Raw genomic sequence first — 19,419 nt, forward strand, 5'->3', positions numbered from 1 at the left:
GAACTGAAAACTAGAAAAAGAAAATATTGCAGTTGGACAATCAGCTGGGAGAGCACTGAGGGGAAAAAATGAAACTCAAGAATATTTTAAAAAGACTAAAACAGTTTCAAATCAGTTAATGAGCCCGATAATGAATACTTTATAATGACTGTAAATATTATATACTGTATACTGAACAGGCATCAGAGAATAGTAAAAGGAAACAAGTATACAAAAGGTTTATATTTTTCCTTCATGCAAATCATAATACATAAAAATGCAATGTAAGTGTCGTACGATAAATGAAGAGTTTACAAGTACAGTCTCTTAAGAAGTACTCTATTATAGAAATCTGAAGTGCTTTTAGCTTTCCTTAAAATATTCCACAATTTTCTAGCTGAATCGACTTTCAACTTTCCTCTCTCACAGCACGATAGCGCGTCATCTCATTTGGGAAGACGTGTGACAGTTCAACTAATAACATAGCTTTAAATCTCTTGTAAGAATCGATGCGACCATTGACCTGAAAAAAAAATAGCTATGCATTAGTAAGTCAAGTCAGCTTAAGTGATTAAATAAAATACACTACAATAAGCTCATTCACTCTGTTGTGGGAACTCAGTACATGCCTAACCCAAGAAAGGGAAAAACAGAAACAGTGATGATGAGTGTTCCTTGTCCCACAGTATCATCTGCTACCTTTCATCAAAGAACTTTAAAATTGCAAATGAAATTACATATCAAAAAAGGAAATGGATGTCTTTACAATTAAAAGTTGAAAGAAGTCTGAACTGACTTTAAATCATGATCATAAAAACTGTTCAGGATGAGAGCTATTGTAAGTCAATTCACCACATTACCCTACACCAAAAAGATAGTGATTTTGAAAAAAAAAAATATTATATAGGCTAAAGTTATACCTAAACTCTAGCTTTGCATTCTAACATCAGTGAGACCTCTGCTTATTATGCAGTCAGTGCAAAAAAGGTGGGGAGATTATATGTATCTTTGAACCTAATTCCTACTTTTGCATCATCATTACTCCTCAAAATGGTACAGAAGGAACTCAAAAAAGATATAAATAATAGCACGGATTATGACGATTTGCCATCTTGGAAACAAGCTCTAATGTCACTTAATGGCATTTGGAGAAAATGGTATACATTATGGAATTTGAATTAAGAGATATTTATTTTGTAGCTGCAAATTCCCCTCACACTCCTTTCCCATCAGCAGTACTGTGCATGGGCTTTGGGGATCCTCAGGTGCCCAGCAGTTTAAAGTCTCTTTTTGAGTAGTCAGGCCAATACTTGTAAACTGTGAAGGATCAGCAGGGTTTGGGAGAGGGCACTTCAAATAAAACTTATGGGTTTGAGTAAAACATTATCTTTTTTTATTTCATTTGTTTCACAAAAAAATTTTCATAATTTAGCCCAAACACCAAATTAGGAGGGAAATTTGTGCTGTTTACAACCCTAGAATTTACTGACTGGAATGAAGGATCCATCTAAGGTCTCGTGGGATTGAGATAAGCAATCAACCCATGGCCCTAAAGGAAAACAATGAGTACAGTACACATACAGCTGAAACCCAGGAAATATACAAAATCAAGAGGTTTGGAGCTGGAAAGCCCATGTCTTGAAAGATGCTTTAGTGAAAAAGAAGGGAGGACTGAGTTAATAAATGAAAAAAACTTGCCACCCATCACAGGAGTACATATCACAAATCCCCCAGCTAACAGTGGCCACAACGTTAAGTGTCCAGGCCATTTGTATGTCACATCCAACACAACCGCCAGAAAACACCGCTCATATAAAACTTTCACATAAGAACATAAGAAAGAACTTTGAAGAGGTGGATAAGTGTTAAACTTTTGCATTACTGCCATTCCTATCTTACCTTGTGAACTCAGTATCTTTCCTACATTCCTTGGTTCCTTAAAGATAAAGATGCATAACACTGGTAAGGCAATGAAAGTCCTCTTGCCTTGGCATGAATAGAAAAACAATAAAATAAAGGGAGCATCAGCTTAATCTAAACTACTTGGAGCTGTGTCCTCATTACAAAGTCAATTATAAATGACATATCCACTTAATCTCATCCTTTGAGAAGGGTTATTGGGTTGAATGCATTAGTTTACTGATCAGCCAATGAGACATCTGATTCAAAGGTTTGCCCAGTCTGTACTTATCAACAACTTAAAGGAGAGCACACTAAAATCTAATTATTGCAATAGTAACTTCCCTCACTCCTCCTGTCTCTTTATTTACATGAAAAATGTAAAGACCAAAATGACTGATACTGTACATCAATCTCATCTTTGCAGATTCTATATAATATGAAAATAGTGTCTGGCTACTTGAAGGTTTCTAGCTTAACTCAGACGTACTGACCTTTTAGCAGAGGCAGCAATGTTATTGTCCACCCAGCAGTTTTGATTTTTTTATTCCAAGCAGAGGACACTTCTATTTGATGTCATCTCTTGCACAGTATTTTCATAATTGCCTCTTATCCACTTGGGGATTTTTCGACTTTTGTAGTGGGTACCACTTATAGTGTGACTAGTAAGGTACACTAGAAAAGAAACTAAAGGTTCTTTGCAGCATACATTTGACCAGCTGTACTGCCAGCTATATTTCCCTTTTTATCTGTGTCTTTGGTTTCTCCTGACCTAGCTGTCTAGCTTTCAGTTCTACACTGCCCCTATTTTATGCTATTCTTATTTAATAAACCATCCTTTGGACAAGCCTTACGAGTCACACAATGTGGCTTATTGGTCTCAAACTATTATTTTGTAGTTATAATAATTAACTTTTTTTTCCATGAGATGTAAGCCTTTGTAATTGGACTCATGTCTGCCTTTCAGATCATCAGGGTGTATATACTTGTATGTTCCTTAGGGAGCTTGAAAGGTCATGTCATCCTGTGAAGATCAGATCCTTCATTAGTCCTGATGGATAATGCAAGTCTACATTGAAAACTCTGATTAAGGTTTATCGTTGGATCTTGTCCTACAAACAGTCTTTCTCTGATGTGAACATTTTAAGGACAATGCAACAGCTTCATTACTCGATATCAGAACTTATCAAAAAGAGGAATTCATGGGTTTGTCCTTTACCATGAGGACACAGCTAGAGAATCAATTAAATCATTCATTTTCTGAGATGAGAATCTTTGCCCAGACTGAGCAGTGCATCCCTGTCCTCAAGGAACTAAGGACTGCAGTGAAGTTATGTCCAAAGATTTTTTTTCTACAGACATTCCAAGAAGTAATGACAGAAAATTGTTTCTCATTGGCATACATTAAGGTATCAGGTGACAGTACTGTACAAAGTTAGTTGCTTGCACACTGAATCATATCTCATTCTACTTCTGCTCTTTTAGCAAAATCATGTCAATTTCTTGTTCTAAATCTGTTCTTTTGGTGAAATTATCATGTCAACTCTCTTTTTCACAGATGCAATTATGTGTCAGACATTCAGGAACCTAGTACTTTAATGGGTAGTATCTACTTCAGCTGATAATCAGCACATTCATTATCTTCATCGCCTTTGACACCTCTCAGGACGTAAAAAAAAAAAAAAGTATACCTTAGTTTAACCAGACCACTGAGCTGATTAACAGCTCTCCTAGGGCTGGCCTGAAGGATTAGATTTATTTTACGCAGCTAAGAACCAACTGGTTACCTAGCAACGGGACCTACAGCTTATTGTGGAATCCGAACCACATTATAATGAGAAATTAATTTCTATCACCAGAAATAAATTCCTCTAATTCTTCATTGGCCGGTCGGAGAATCGAACAAAGAACCAGCAGAGTGCTAGCTGAAAACAATACCCACCCATCCAATGAGGAACTCTCAGGACGTAAGTTCAGCTGTTTGTTCCCTCTTTATGCCGATGAGTATTTACTGACAGCACTCTCTGTTTCCCTAAAGCCTTGGGTTCCATTACTAATCTCTATCCAATGAGCTCCAAGTTTGGCCTAATTGTGACTGATTGTGTCATATACAAATGACTGTTGTAAAATTAAATCAATTCTCTTCATAAATACCCATTACTTATATTATAAACAAAGTTCCTGCCTCCCAACTTTACAGTTTTCATTACAGCAAAATGTATTGACTTCACAAACAGTGAAGTTCTTTGCTGCCCTGGACTACAAGCACAGTGTTGCTGGAACTGGAATGGAGTGTCTAGGATTTGTGGAGACCATGAATGTGAGTTAATTAAAAGTAATAGATTTGTGAATTTACAGTATTTGTTTAAAGAAATTTTATAACCAAAAACATAATCTTTAAAACAGTATACAAAAAAGCAGAGTTCTATATATCAACAACTTAATTTTTCAACCTTAATAAAAAATAAATGAAGAGATTTAAGCAAAAAACAACCAGAGTATGGAAGTAAATATAGGTTAACTAATCAATGAAACCATACCTGCTCATTCTTAGCGAGAGCTTTCTCCATGCAATCTTTGGTGTATAGCTGAGGATTGCGGCCTCCATCAATGTACCTGAAGCCAAAGGAATTAATTAAAATTTGAGTAGACTGTTGTCTTTCAACAGAACAAAACTGTACTGTAGAATTCCGAAGTTTCACCAGAATAGATTTACAATAACAAAAACCCTAATGTTTATTTTTAACACTTAATATTGGCAATGTTACAACTATAGGCTACAGGTAAATAAGCTCTTATGTTGAGCAAATATAAAGATAGTACACAAAGACTCATTCAATATTCCTTCAGGCAATATATGCTCTGTAAGGACATTAGGTTCTGGGAGAGAGATCCACCTCTGGAGGGCAAACACTAAGTTCACTTTTAATATGGATGGAGTATGAAAGGCCATCCTATGAATGTTGTACTACACATTCTATGAAGGGAGAAAAATAACGGATGATCATGAATGGCACAGTACTCTTTGCAAAAATACCTTCTAACAACATAAGGATCTGGACTACTTTCATAATCTTGAATCATTAGGCTAGGTTCAGTTTCCCTAAGAAATTTGTTACATGTAATTTTTATGCCAATAACTGAAGGTTTAATACAGACCAAGGTACACAAAAATGAGAAATTGCAAATGACTTAAAAACTTGAAAATGTACTTACTCAAATACCTCGAGTGGAACTAGAACATCTTGTACAGCAGAACGTAACTTATCAATATCTTGCATGTTTGTGATCATGTTTTGCCTGTAAGGTCAAAGTAATAAATATTTTAACTATTACACATGGTAATTAAAAGTACACTGCAAGGCTTAATAAATATATCTTTTATTCATTACATCCTAACAATTTTTATTTTGATCTGATCTACTTATATTGATGCTTATATGAATACACCTAGGTCTATCTGCTTTTCTAATCACAATACAAATACTATGTTTTTAAAAAACAAAATGACAGTTTTCTTCATAAAACTTTTATTGGTTCCATATATACCAAATATCACTGTTACAATGTTCCCATAATAAGAAGTACCCTGTTTGTCAGAAAAGGAAGGTAGCCTCACCAAATATGTTGCCCTCTAAGCCCTTAGGTGTGTATTAGTAAACTAATAACCTCACTCTTCATAGACTTAAATGAGGCAACAAGGTTGTGAGGCTGGGAAGAAGGCACTCATCAATAGATTAATGGGTCTGTATAAAAAACTTTTTGTTATAAAAACAAAACTGCTTGTTTAATCACAACAACTGATCGTATGTATGTATAAATAGCTATTTACAGTAAACTCCCCATATTCGCGTTCTCACGATTCGCAGACTCGAGTATTCACAGATTTCTCTTTGGAATGTATCTACCCATTATTTGCGGAAAATTCGCCCATTCGCGGTATTTTTCACTGAGAAATATTCACTAAATACTGTATTTTCATCTCATTTTCATGACTAAATGCACTTTTGTGATAAAACTATTAAAATACTCAGGTAATGCTTGAGTTACGATAATTCACCTTACGACAATTCGATTTTGCAATGGGGTAAGCAATTAATACCGATACAACAATATTATTTATAAAATATTTTTAAATTTTGCGCGGGCGCAGGCAGCAGTGTAATCAGGCAGTGGGAGAGACCAAATTACAATAGACAACTTTTCCTCCATCTCTTTATCCCATCTTCTAGTTAAAAAAGTAAAAAGAGTATGATAAAAGTATTGTTAGTAACGTTATACTCTTGCATAAATGTGTACAGCCATAAACAACCAACTGAGAAACTGTTGTTTTGCTTATAACCAAATCGGATAACAACAGCCGTTTACCTGGTATTTCAACCACCGTATGGTAATAAACATTTACCGTAGGTTATGACACAAATGATGTTAAGTAGAATAGGACTGATGTATTTTTACATCATACCCTTATTCGGTATGGATAAAAGATTGTCAAGGAAATATACTGCTAAATTTACGCTGCAAGTTGTAGCTAAAGCTGAGAAAACAATGTTCAAGCTGCTAATGACTATACTGTAAATTATCGTGCATCTGCAACATGGATGAAACTCGATCATAATTAAAATGGGAGAGAAAGTATTTTAATCAAAACTACTGGGCATGGAAGAAAACATTACTGTTATTTTTACGCCGAAAAACAAAAAATACATAAAGCTCGTATTGTGCTGAAATCAAGTGAAAATAGCGAACAGAATCTTGAATTTTTTTACACAAACAAACTCCCCCAAACGGCCATCGTCAATTGTCACCTATTATTAATGAAAATAATAGATAAATTCATTTCACAACGAGACGTATTTTAGTCATATTTCGACTTAAAAACACTTCGTATAACAAAAAATAGCTTGCCCCTTATAAATAAAGTATCTAGACTCTAGAGATTCATTTACGCTAACTAGAAGCAAGAAAAGTGCTCTGAACTGAGTTAAATGCGGCGAAATAAACACTGCATAAACATTTCCAAACCAAAACACTGATCGCTATGAATGCAATTTTTAATACAAAGCAATATAAGAATATATACAATATTACTGGATACAGTGAATTAAGGCATAACATTTTAAAAGGTCCATGGAAAAGATGCATATTCGTTATGTTGACGTTTGTATAATACAATATGCAAATACAGAGTACAGTATAATGTAGGCTACGCTACCATGTATATATACAATATACCATAGTGTAGGCTAAGCTAATTCTTGTTTGTTATTCAAGTTCTCTTTGTATTGAATTATCATTAGTCACTTTGCATGAGCCTCCAGAATTAGCAGACATTAATAATTACTATACCGTGTATGTAAAGAATATACAGTATTTTATAGTGTGGGCTAAGCTACCATATATGTATACAGTACATGGTACCGAATACCCTAGTGTAGGCTAGGCTATGTTTGAGATACGTTTTGGTATTTCTTACGTTTTTTCCAACAAACGATGGTTTTTTTGGAACCTAGCCCCATTGTAAGTAGGATAATACTGGTATAAACATTTTTAGTTTGTTTTGTGTTCACACACATTTAGTGTGTGAATCATAAATCACTTTTGTTAGTCTAGTCTTACAACCCTCAATGCAATACCGAGTGCTTGCAGAGCTGGAGTCTGACATACTGAACTATCTTTAGAGAAAAGTTAACTATCGCTAACAATATAACTAAGAATCAGAGCCACCACAAAAAAAGTGAATACGTCACCAAAAATACAGGACAAAATTCCAAAAAGATGAGGCAACAGACTACACAAAACTACCGATGTTAATCGGGAGCCAGCAGAAAACAAATTGAAGCTCTCTGCTCAGTTGTACCTATCAGTCCCGAATGTGGGCAAGGCCGCGTCACCTACACAAGTGAAGGTAGCGCCATGGAGAAAATTTGAATTTTGTAGACTGCCGTGTAAGAAGCTAGTAGCTATGTAATTGCTTGGTAACTCACTTATATCGGTTCCAGATGTTGCTAGAAGATTTATCCTAATGTTAAGACCCCATGTTTGTTCCGTGTATGAACAAATGTTTTTTCTCATTAGAGAATGAGAAATCTAGGTTGGTAAATACTGGTATTGATGATAATACTCTACACCAACCCTCCTCCCTTGTTAAAGAGAGGACAGAATGTTCTTTCTTTAACAAGGGATAACACTTGAAACATGTCCTCCTCCCTTGTTAGAGAGGAAAAAAAAAAGTCCTGTCTTTAACAAGGGATAACACACTAAACCTGCCCTCCTCCCTTGTTAAAGAGAGGACAAAGAGTCCACATCATCAGACCAGTCCTTGGATAGGTGCTCAGTTGTGTAGCTCACCTGCATCTGTCCAACCAGTGCAAATATGTACAGTTTAAGCCTCTGTGATCACGAAGAATGTGACAGGGCGGAAGTGACCAGATATCCCAAGTGTCACTTCTTCAACCTAAGTCTAACTGTGAAACTTGCTTGAATGCTTATTCATCCTGTTGGAAAACGGAAAGTTACATCAATGGCTGAGCACAACTACAAGGCCAAGGGACATGAGACAGGGGCCTATGGGTCTCCTCTTTGCAAAAAATGAGGAAGAAAGTCAGCAGGACAGATCTTTCCTCACACTTTACCAGAGTTACATCTGAACAGGCACTGCAACACTGAACCCTGTGAATGAAACATGAGAGTAAAAACCAGGTCCTCATTTGCTTAAAGAGCCCTAGAGTTTGCTCTACGATGCTGGGTGAGAAGAGGTGATGCCAAGCTCCCGTTCTAGTTAACAACTGCTCCCAAGAAAGTGGTAAGCATAACAATCTTATGGTAGTACCTGAGGAGAAGCACGAAAAATTTTTTTCCTGTTATTCTCATGAGTGACACTCAAGGAACTCTGAGACTTTTTACCAGCAATGAAACAGGTAGCTGCGTGGGTAATATCAGGTGAGGCCTTGTAAAGGGTTCTATGAATAATAAGCAAGGTATCTCCTCTTTCTTCCTGAGTGTGTTCTGAAAAAAATACCCTAAAGGCTAGAGAGGAACTGCATCTATTGTAGTGGTGTTGGTTCCTCTAAAAGAATGCTTGTTAAGAATGATGGAACTACTCACGAGAATCACAGTCACACAGAGCAACCTAGTTGCTCTCAGTTTTGTATGGGAAAATGGAAAGATGAATTTTCCCCTTCCCAGAGACCTGTTGCCTAAGGAAATAGCTGATGAAACAGCATTCCTCGAGCTACAATATGTAAGAGAGAGAGGTTGAGGCTACTGGAGAGAACATATAGCTTACAAATGCTTCTTCCGTTAGTCAATAAAGATTGGGTACCAGTCAAATGGATGTAGCAGAGGTGAGTGGAGCTGTGCCTCTGCATTTACTTCTTGATATCAAATAGATAACATGAGAGTGAGGACTGGATCCCTGGAATGTTATCCCAAAGGTTGAGTGGCTCGTTCACATTTCAGACACTACACCATCACCTATCCATGGGTCAAGTTGACCAGTCCTGGATTAACTGTAGATCAATGTGGGTAGATATATGGTAGAAGGCAAGAAGCTCATAGGTTGACAAAAAGGAAGCTCTGGCAGAGGAAGTATCCGCGTAAGAATCTCTCCTACTCCATGAACAGCAACCTTACCCTTCCCTTCTACCACTCATGTCAGAGCCAACACTTGAAATGCAGAGTGAGGTATCTGGCAGGAAACCATGATCCTCCATGGGAAAAATGAAATCCTGATTATTGAAGATGGCAACCTGGTCATATGGAACATACTATACTCAAAAGGATGATCATGGCAAGACCAGGAATACCCTAACACTAAGATGGAAAAAAACCATAAAGCAGTGGAGTGAGAAGTAGACCTTCCATACTGATACAACCACAGATCAGTTTGGGGAAAAGAAGTAGAAGGGGAAGCCAATTCTCTGTTGCCAATGACTACCTGAGAAACCTTTGTCTTTTAGAGGATCAGGTTCTGGTTCCATGATTGTGAAGAAAAGCTCAGGTCCTGATACCTGGTCCTATTAGGAACCAATTAGAGAAAAAGACTCCTCTCAAAACAATTAACACTTAGGTAGTGTCTGTTTGAAGGATTGCTCCAGGAATGTTCCAGAGGTAAGGAATGCAAATAAGACCTGAGTGCAGAGGGAGGAAGAGGCTGCTACAGATAGGGAAGAGAACCAACGTGGGGAGGGGGGATCAAGAGGGGAAATCAAGGGTACTGTGTGGGAACTGGGATTTCCACTGACTTGGTTTCTAAAAGAAAAAAATTGTGGAAGGGATTTGGGGATAAGAGGGGCTCAAGTGGTTATGAAGATTTGGCCCATAAGGCCTTGAGGAATTATGCTTTATTTAAAAACTCAAATTTATGCTGGAGAAATCTACTTCAGGGAGTAGACTTGTCCCCAGAGTCTGTTGTTTGTAGTTTTGCATTGCTATTCTTCATAATTATTTTTATATAAGTAACTTACCCAGATTTTCCATAGCTATTAGTTTCACTCGTTTGGCAGCTTAAAATTTTGAAATTTGTGGGTCGCACTAGTTTGTTTTGGGGTAGGTAACATGGCCCGCCCACTTTTGGGGGAAAGAGAGGAACAACTTAGCGAAGAGCTCAATTTCTTTCTGCCATCTGATGGCTGAAGTCCAGTGGTTGGCAGCAACTTGAATTTTGGAGTTCTTACTTTGCTGGTTATTCTTGAAACATCAATTGGTGAAGCATTCTTTTGCTAGCCTTACGGCATATTTAGTTAGTGATAGGTGAGACATTATCATCAGATTACGACCTTTTTTCCCGCTTCTTGGACTTGCTTTTTGGATTTTCATAATGTCTGACACTAGTGTTTCTAGCTTTAGGTATTGCAGGAAAGGCTGCAATACACGACTGACAAAGGAATCGTATGACTCATACGATGCGTAATGAGTACAGTGTAAGGGACAGACGTTCTGTTGACTTGAGGTGCTCAGAATGTGCCGATTGGGACTTGAAAAAATGGAAAACCTTAGATTCCCCTTTAACCCTTAGTGGACAGATCGAGCTTCAGTGTGAAGTAAAACAGGTTTGGGGAGGTGGACGGATTGAGCTTCAGTGTGAAGCAGAATTACGCACCACTGTTATTATGGTAATAATGATTCGAAAGAAAGGTGCCAATGCCTCTATATGCTATAAATTCACTAATGGCAACTTTTATACAGACGTGAGAGTTAGGCCAGTATCAGTAATGCTTGTGACTTCATGAGGGAAGGTACTGCATCTCTCTTTCTCACAAGTCTTTTTGTAAATTTGCTTGTAAATATACAAAGGGGTTGCTGTTGTTTTTTGTTTTTGTCTTTTACGATAATATGTCAGTTGTAAATGTAATTTTACAAAGAAAATTGCAAAGAAATATTAGAAAAAGCATGTAAAAGTAAAACAAAAAGTGACTGAATCTTCCTTCTCGTAAATTTACGTGAATATTTTACAACAAATATGCAAAAAATTTGTTACTGCTTTTATTTATCTGTTTTGATATTATGTGAGCAGTAATAATAATTTTACAAAATCAAAAAAACTTATTTATTAGAAAAAACATATATGTCGGTAAAATTTATGATTGTCTTGTAAATGAGGCCCAACAAGGGGTTGTAAATAGGGATTTTCAACTTCTCTTGGAAAGTAGGGAAAATTTTTTATAATTTTTTTATTTATAGTGTCAATGTACGTGTCATTCTCTTTCCATTGATGTGATTTTTTTTTATTTTGCCAACCTCAAAGTTTCCCCGGTCTGGGGTGCTGCACATTGATAAATTATGCCATCCCTTAAGGGTTAAAGAAATTGCTAGGGGCAAGAAAAGGAAAGCAACCGCTAGGAAACTTAATAAGTCACTAGCTAGTCAGGATTCGTCTGCTAAATCAGATACGAATGCAGGCAGTCCCTGGTTATCGGCGGGGGTTCTGTTCTGAGGGTGTGATGATAACCGAAAATCGCCGATAACTGAAAATTGGCAATTTTCGGAGCTTTTTCTGCGATTTCCAGGCTTATCGGCACCGAAAAGCGCCGATTTTCGGTTATTGGTGCCTCTGTTAGGTAGGTATCGGCGCCAATACCCAATTATCAGTGCTGATAAGAGAAAATCAGCGATTTTCGGCGCCGAAAATTGCCGATTTTCGTCACTAGACAAGCACCGTAAAACCAGATCGCCGTTAACTGAGGACTTCCTGTATTCCTGTAATTTCTATGAATCCTGTCCCACACCCTCTACCTGTTCAAATCCCTCCTTTACCCGGCTCTCACGTTTCTTATCTCAATCCCACAGCCAGCCTCGAGTCGAAGATCAACATGAGATATGAATTAATTGTTGAACTGATTGCGCAATTAGCTTCTTCAGTTAAAGTCCTCATGGATAATAAAGGTGATTCAGAGTGCCCGGTGGCGCCCAGTGCAAGTGCAGTGTTAGCGGAGGAGGTGGCTGTTTGGCGCACCAATTCTCCTATGCCAAGGTCACTGGCATACTTCCCAGCACCTGGGAGGAGTCAAACTGGTAGCCTAAGGGAGGTCAGTGGGGTCTGCCCATGAGCAGTCGCTCCCTCAGTTCAGTCTATTGACGTATCCCAGACTGCAACCAAGGGCCACTGGAAAGGCCTTAAAGTGGATGTACATTGTGTCTTCTAGTTCTGAGGATCTAAGTCCCAGGTGCCAATGGCGTTTTTCGGACAAGTCACGACCGCTGAAAAGGCGTGCAGTGGATGTTGTGAACTCTTCTCCTGTATCTTGCAAAAAGAGTAAGGATCCCGAGCTCGCCTCCTGTAGTCACTGGGGCAGCCCGGAACGTTTTCCATCAGGTGACCTCTCGGCTGAGGATTGTATTTCGGTGCCGAAGCGTCAAGTATCTCGGAGCTCTTCATCGTCTAGAAGAACCTCTTCCAAGGACAGTGTCGGAGCTTCCTGCAAACATTGTGCACCCAATAGCTTCAGTGCATCAATTAGCCCCCTAGTGCCCAGCAGCTCCCGTACGTGAATTGGCGCCCAAACTCCCTACTGTTCCATCGCTGGCGCCCATCTTTCCTGTGATTTCAGAGCAGCTATTGGTGCCTGCAAGTTTACCTACACATCACACTGCTTCTTCAGCAGCTCCTGCAATCAGAATTTTGTCTTTTCCGCATCCTGATTTGTTACCCGCAAAGGCTCCTGTTAGCACTCAGGCTTTCTCATCAGGTACTCCGGCTCCCGCAGCCACCAATCCGATTCAGAGTAAACTTGACAGCATATTGAGTCTGCTCAAGAAGGCTCCTCCGGCTGCCCAGGCCCCTGCGGATTTATCTTTGTCACCTGTTTCTTCAGAGGAAGAAGTTGTGGTGGAACAGGACACTCCTTCGACAGTATATGCCTTCTTGCTGAGGTTCCTTCGGGCCACCTTTCCTAGCTTCTTTTCACCAGCAACTCCCTCTTCCCCTGCTTCAGTGTTTTTTATGGAACCTCAGACGGCTGGCTCCACCAAGTTACTTAAGTTGGTTCTCTCTTCCTCAACAATGAAGGCGCCACAGGGGAAGCTCCTTCCCTGGGAGTTTCTGCCTCCTCCCAGGGGGACTTCTCCGGGCTAATAGGTTCGGCCCGGAGATCTGCCTTCACTTCAACTAAGATCATGTTCTCTGCCATGGAGTTAGCACATCTTTTAAAGAATATCTTTAAAGTATTTGAAGTGATGAGCTTTTTAGACTGGGCTGTGGGTGCTCTAACACACAAAATTACAGATTGTGCAGTTTTACCTCAAGATTCCTCATCTGACTGGCTGGGAATTCTTTCTTGTATTGACAGAGGAATAAGAGATAGCTCACAGGAACTAGCTGGTCTTTACACCATGGGTGTTTTAAAGAAAAGGGAACTTTGTTGTTCCTTTACATCTAAGGGAGTAACTCCCTCTCAGAGGTCAGCGCTCCTCTTCGCCACATTGAATCGGACACACCTTTTCCCCCCAAACTACAGTACAGTATTGGATATAGCTTCTGACCTTCAGAAAAACAGCACACAGGACCTCCTCTCTCAATCTTCAAGACACTCTAAGGAGTCTCCTGCTTTTACTCCTAGACCTTCGACGCCCCTGCAGACACATCTCTTTCAGAGTGGCAGAACCAGACTGTTCGTTAGACAGAACTAGGGCCCATTTTCCACAATGCGCCTCAAGAAATCTTCCCCCTAAGCCTTCCTCTAAGAAGTGAGGACATACCATAGTCCTCTGTACACAAGTAGGAGCAAGACTCCTCTTCTGGGAACACTGGGAGCAAAGGGAAGCAGAACCCTGGATAGTATGTCCTGAGGGAGGGCTACACTATTCCCTTTATGAACAAACCTCCTTTAGCCAACATGCCTGCCGCATTGACAGCCTACTTGCCAAGCTCTAGGAGGTTTGCAGCCCTCTTGCAAGAAGTTGAGTCTCTCCTTCTGAAAGAGGCCACAGAAGTAGCAGAGGATATCTATTCTCCAGGATTCTACAATCATCTGTTCGTAGTACCCAAGTTGTCAGGAGACTGGAGACCTGTATTGGATGTCAGTGCCCTGAATGTCTTTGTACAAAAGACAGCTTTCAAGATGGAAACAAACCAGAAAGTTCTAGCATCCATTCGCCAGGGAGAATGGATGGCGCTCATCGACATGCAGAACATGTACTTTCACATACTGATAGTCTGTTGACTTTGTCCAGAAGGGTTTTCAGTTGACGATTTAAAAGAAAGAAAGATGAAAGGAATTTAAGGGGACCAAGTGGCTGCATAACAATGGTTGGTAGATATGAACTTGCAACTGAGAATAAGAAAAAGTAGATAAGAAAAAAATGCATGGGCTAAAGAAAATCATGTGGTTCAAACTAAAAAAGCCTGACCTTGGGTGGATGGCTGTTTAAAAGATGGGTACTGGAAGACATTTTGCAAGAGCCGATATACATAACTCCAATGAATGGTTGGACCAGTCAGTGGAGAACACAAACACAAAGGTAAGATATAAGGAAACTTGGTGTTTTACTGAGGAAGTACACTATGCAACAAATAGAAAGAAGAGAGGAAAGTTATGCAAAGAATGAAAATGCACAGCAAAATCCAAGACTAGAAAAATCGTGAGCTATGCTTCTTAACAGCTAGTATCTTGTAAAAAATTAAAAAGCTAGGCTAGGCTATATCATAAAATTACCAGTAATCATCCTATGACCATTGTTGTTACCATACGATACTGGACTCAGTCTTGAAGTTGGAGGAAAATCAAAGGAGCCTGTGAATGACCGCAGGACCCCACTTTTGGTGCCAAAAATTCGCTATAGAAAACGCGCCGAAAAAAATTGCTCCCTCTGTGCTTCATAATGGTAATGAAAACCGTGCTTTTGTCGGTGTTGCCAACAGAAAAAGCAACTGGAAAACTAATAAACGGTAAGGGGGACCCTGTTGGGAACCAGGGTTTTGGATGGGGGAAAGCAAAAGTCAGGTTTCCTGCCAGCCCTAACGTACAAAATTTGCTAGTTTCTGACTCGCTAGTCTGCATACAAAAGGTTGTCCCGCTAGGCTACATACGTAAGGCTGACCTGCTAAACTACATACGTGATGCTGATCCGCCAAACTACATACTTGATGCTGACCCGCTAAACTACATGCATGAGGCTGACCTGCTACACAATATACGTGTGGCTGACCCGGTACTCTGCACACAAAATGTTGTTCCGCCACTCTCCTTACAGTCGGCCCTGATGAACCTACGGAAACCGCTAGCCTAGAGTACTTGTAGCTTATAACAACCATGGTTAGGCTATTCCCTACCTACATTAGGGCGGACGCAAACCGCTAGCCTGGGCTACTTGCAGCCTACATAAGAAACATCGGTTAGGCTATTCCCTACCTCCCTACCTACATTAGAACAGGCGTTAATTTTGTAACTGTGATTTTTTTAAGATATCTCCTTTCAGTTCGGGGTAGCGGAACGGTGCTTCTCACCTTATCCGCATTTTGAAAGATTCTTGGCAAGCTCGTATGCTCTGGCAAGAGGTAATTATCTGTATTCAGTGTAGCCACAGGTTACAAAAAACGAAAAACTGCACACTAGGGTCCTTTCCAAAACATAACCTAACCTAGCAACAGAACAAATGTAAAAAGGCAGGTAAATGCTCTGCTTACCTTTTTCAAAGTCGCTGGGTAAAACTACAGTTTCGGTCACATTTGCATTTCCGATGTAAAAATATATCTTCTCTGGTGTAAATGGTGTGTTTTCGACGAATTTGACCTTTATTTCCTCCGCAAATGATCAAATTTAGAGATACAGGGCCCCCCCCTTAATAACTACAATAATGGGGTTCCACAGTGGGAAATCAGGATTTTTGGGTGGGGGAATAAGGAAAACGAGTAAAATAAGAGCTGTCTAACCTATGATAGCGGGTGAAGATCCGCCAATAATAAAACCACATGTAGACTGCATTTAAGCCAAGGATCTTTTGTTAGTAAGGTGGTGGCAGAACGGCGCTGCATGCCTTTTCTGCGGAAATAAAGATTCTTGGCAAGCACATTTATTCTGGCAAGTGAGTATTGTTGCGCTGCACGCGCCCACCACAGGTCTAGCATGGATGTACATGTTACCAACCACTTTACTTACTTTAAATAGAATCAGAAGTTGCAGACGTGGAAGGCTGGGGATCAATCTATTCTGAATCATTTTTACCCACAATACAGTGACAAAAAACAAAACACCATCGGGAGAAAAACTAACATGGCAGCATAAACTTATCCTTGGGATAACAATAAGGAACAAAATTCATCGGCAAATATCTCCGTAACCATTAATTTGCACAAGATTCGAGTAAATTTTTCGTATGAAAATCATCTAAAAAATGAATGATAAGTAAAAAAATAATATGCGCAAGACTCGAGTAATTTTTTGTATGAAAATCATCTAAAAATTGAATGATAACAAGTAAAAAAATGATACATATCCGAATTTGACCGAAACTGTAATAATACCCGACCATGTAGGTAACAGTTTCGGCTTCGTAGGTCCTACTATCCTGGGCTTCTTTGCAACTGCTGGCTGCCGAACAGGTGAGTGGGAATTACTCGGTCCGGGTCTTATTGTAGATGGTTGGGAAAGTAAATCAGAGATAGAGGGAGTCGGGCGGCTCTTGAGCAGACAGACACGCTTAACTAAATCTAGAAACGCCCAAAATGGACACGGAACACCTTCTAGGTATCGCTTTTGGGAACAAAATCAAGTCATGACTTTCCATCGCGCCAGTTCGAGAAAGAAAGAACTCATGATTCTGGTGTTGGCCTAGGCCTACAAATTATATCGATAGAACACATAGTGACTGGTTTGAAGTATTTAATCCGCAAGCCCTTAGGAATGACCTGGGTCAGCCTGAGATACGATTGGACGGAATTAAATTTCCCGCAGTCAGGTCGGGGTTGAGAGGAGCGCCGCACTTCGGCCATCTTAAGAACTACAGGAGAGTGGTGCTGCGTGACACCGTTCACATCAACTTGGTACTTAGAAAAAGTTATGCTCCGCTGAAAAAATTGTCGTTCGGGAAAATCAAGGAAATTGGTCAAGTAAATTACTTTTCGGGTAGAATCTGGCAAGCTGAGCAACATTTATTCTAAGCAATTTTTCATTTAGAGTCGTTGTTAATGAGTTATGGGCGCGTCGCTCGGTCGCCCACACTAACACAGGATGTGCCTACATAAGCTAATAATTTGAAGGCTAGGTTATAGCCAAACTTTTATCACGCAAATCACTACTGTTAAGACAGGCTAGCAGACTGAATGCGGATTAAGGGGTCACAAAATACTTAGAGGGGTTCAGGTTTGGAAACGTGTCCAGGGTTGGCCTAGGTTACGTAAAGATAGCCTAAGCCTCTAGTAGCCCACACCCCCTACCCTGCATTCACTCTGCTAGGATAGCCAAAATAGGCAGGCCTACTGCAGCCTACAATAATGCTTTCCCAAACTATAGATTTCTTTTATTTCACGCCTACAGGAAGAAGTTTCCTTTCACTCAGTCAAGCAGGGTCTCAAATTTAACTCACAGTTTCTGGTTAAGAACTTGTTGTCCTTGTGGCTGGAAATCGCTTACTAATATTCCAATTTGACGAACATTTTCAATAAAGGTTTCGAGTTGGTTTTCCAGTTGCTCTAGTGAAGAAGACATCTTTATCGTAATGGGTGATAGAGCCTGGACAATGAAGCTCCTCGACAGCCAATATGTCAGAAAGAAGCTTCTTGGTGATTAGTAGTAGTACTAATAGAGGTAGTTGGGATTTGCATACGTTGGGTGAGTCTTTACAAAGCACTCGCGTAACGGATCGGTGTGCACCCTTTTCTTCTGGGGTATATCATATGTGAATCATGCAAGGAATAAATAGTTACTGTTGTTATTTTATTAAGAATTCATGCTCGACACATATATCTATTTTCTCACACCTTAAGTAATTTCATATGCAGTATTTCTTTCAAGGTAGTGTTCCGTTTCCAGCTTTAAATTAAGCAATCAGACCTCGTGCAGCCAAGTCCTATTTTCATTACTAATCGTGCCTATTGCAAGATCAAAAACAGGTATAAAATACACAAAATATAGTTAAATATACGCCGACTATGGTTTTATTAAGCATATTGTCCTTTGATGAATACATACGTAACCCGTAAGGAAGTGAATTCCATAAACCATGAAAACTTGTCAAAGGACAGGTCGTGGTAAAATAAACAGCATGCAACGACAAGGAAAGGAAATTGTGACATGTGAAGTCAAATATATGCAAGGGGCAAAACGTCGAATGTGGTTTGGTGATGCCTGAAAGAACAAAAGGACAGTAAAATTAAGGAACTTCCTCGAAAGGCAAAGGTTATGCAGATTGATAACCACTGAAGATATGAGTGGGTTCTGTTACTCAGGAGGAATGTACAGTTTATACGAACCTGTGGGGATGGCGTTTTTCATAGGCTAGCTTCTAATGATAGAGAAAGAAAAAAAATTAAAATATCAATGATAAAACAGCCTTACTTAGTAGTTTCTCAATATAAATTTAGTGTCAGTCCTTATCGTAGTTGTGACCCAAGAAACTTACAGTCAATCAAGCCAAATTCAAGGATAAATAAATCTGATAACTGAGTTCAAACTACGATGTAGCAGTTAGGCAATAATAAAAAAAAGTTTATGAAGAAACTCTTCAAAACGCTGATCATGTAGAAGATTGCCTGCAGAAATTCGACTCATTCCGGAAAGAAGCGATAAGTCATCCTAATATTCGTAAATTGTTAAATCCTATTAATTTAGTAAAAATGATGCAGCCTTTAGTATTCAAGTAACCAGTATAAATCACAAGGCAATTATATAGTAGATAATGTGTAAAACACACTAAAACAAAACACTTAGAACTATGACATATTATGCTAATGGTATGTACAATATACATTATGGCAGTAGTAAATGGTAAATGACTGCAGTAGAGCCAAGGGATGAACTACAATTATCTGGCGAATAAAATGAAAGAACGTCGATAAAACCACACACTTTCAATAAATTGCAATCCTATCACATACGTAAGATC

The 19,419-nt window shown here is 39.2% G+C and overlaps 1 protein-coding gene across 1 annotated transcript; it reads right to left on the bottom strand.

The window, feature by feature from the left end:
* Positions 1–207: 207 nt before the first annotated feature.
* On the bottom strand, positions 208–18,139 carry MED10 (mediator complex subunit 10). The gene is made up of 4 exons (XM_067094342.1): positions 17,902–18,139; positions 5,095–5,178; positions 4,419–4,494; positions 208–502 (listed from the first exon to the last, which is right to left on the bottom strand). Exons 1-4 carry the CDS (start codon positions 18,021–18,023, stop codon positions 389–391), a joined length of 396 nt encoding a protein of 131 aa, XP_066950443.1. The 5' UTR covers positions 18,024–18,139; the 3' UTR covers positions 208–388.
* Between the last annotated feature and the right edge of the window lie 1,280 nt (positions 18,140–19,419).

This window comes from Macrobrachium rosenbergii, chromosome 50 (assembly GCF_040412425.1).
Source record: "Macrobrachium rosenbergii isolate ZJJX-2024 chromosome 50, ASM4041242v1, whole genome shotgun sequence".
NCBI lineage: Eukaryota > Metazoa > Arthropoda > Malacostraca > Decapoda > Palaemonidae > Macrobrachium > Macrobrachium rosenbergii.

Excerpts from the sequence above, each read along its gene's own strand:
- MED10 (XM_067094342.1), bottom strand. The coding sequence starts at position 18,023 with ATGTCTTCTTCACTAGAGCAACTGGAAAACCAACTCGAAACCTTTATT. Across the intron at positions 5,179-17,901 it reads CAAGTTCTTAACCAGAAACT|GCAAAACATGATCACAAACA; the intron begins GTGAGTTAAATT and ends TTGACCTTACAG. Across the intron at positions 503-4,418 it reads CTCTCGCTAAGAATGAGCAG|GTCAATGGTCGCATCGATTC; the intron begins GTATGGTTTCAT and ends TTTTTTTTTCAG.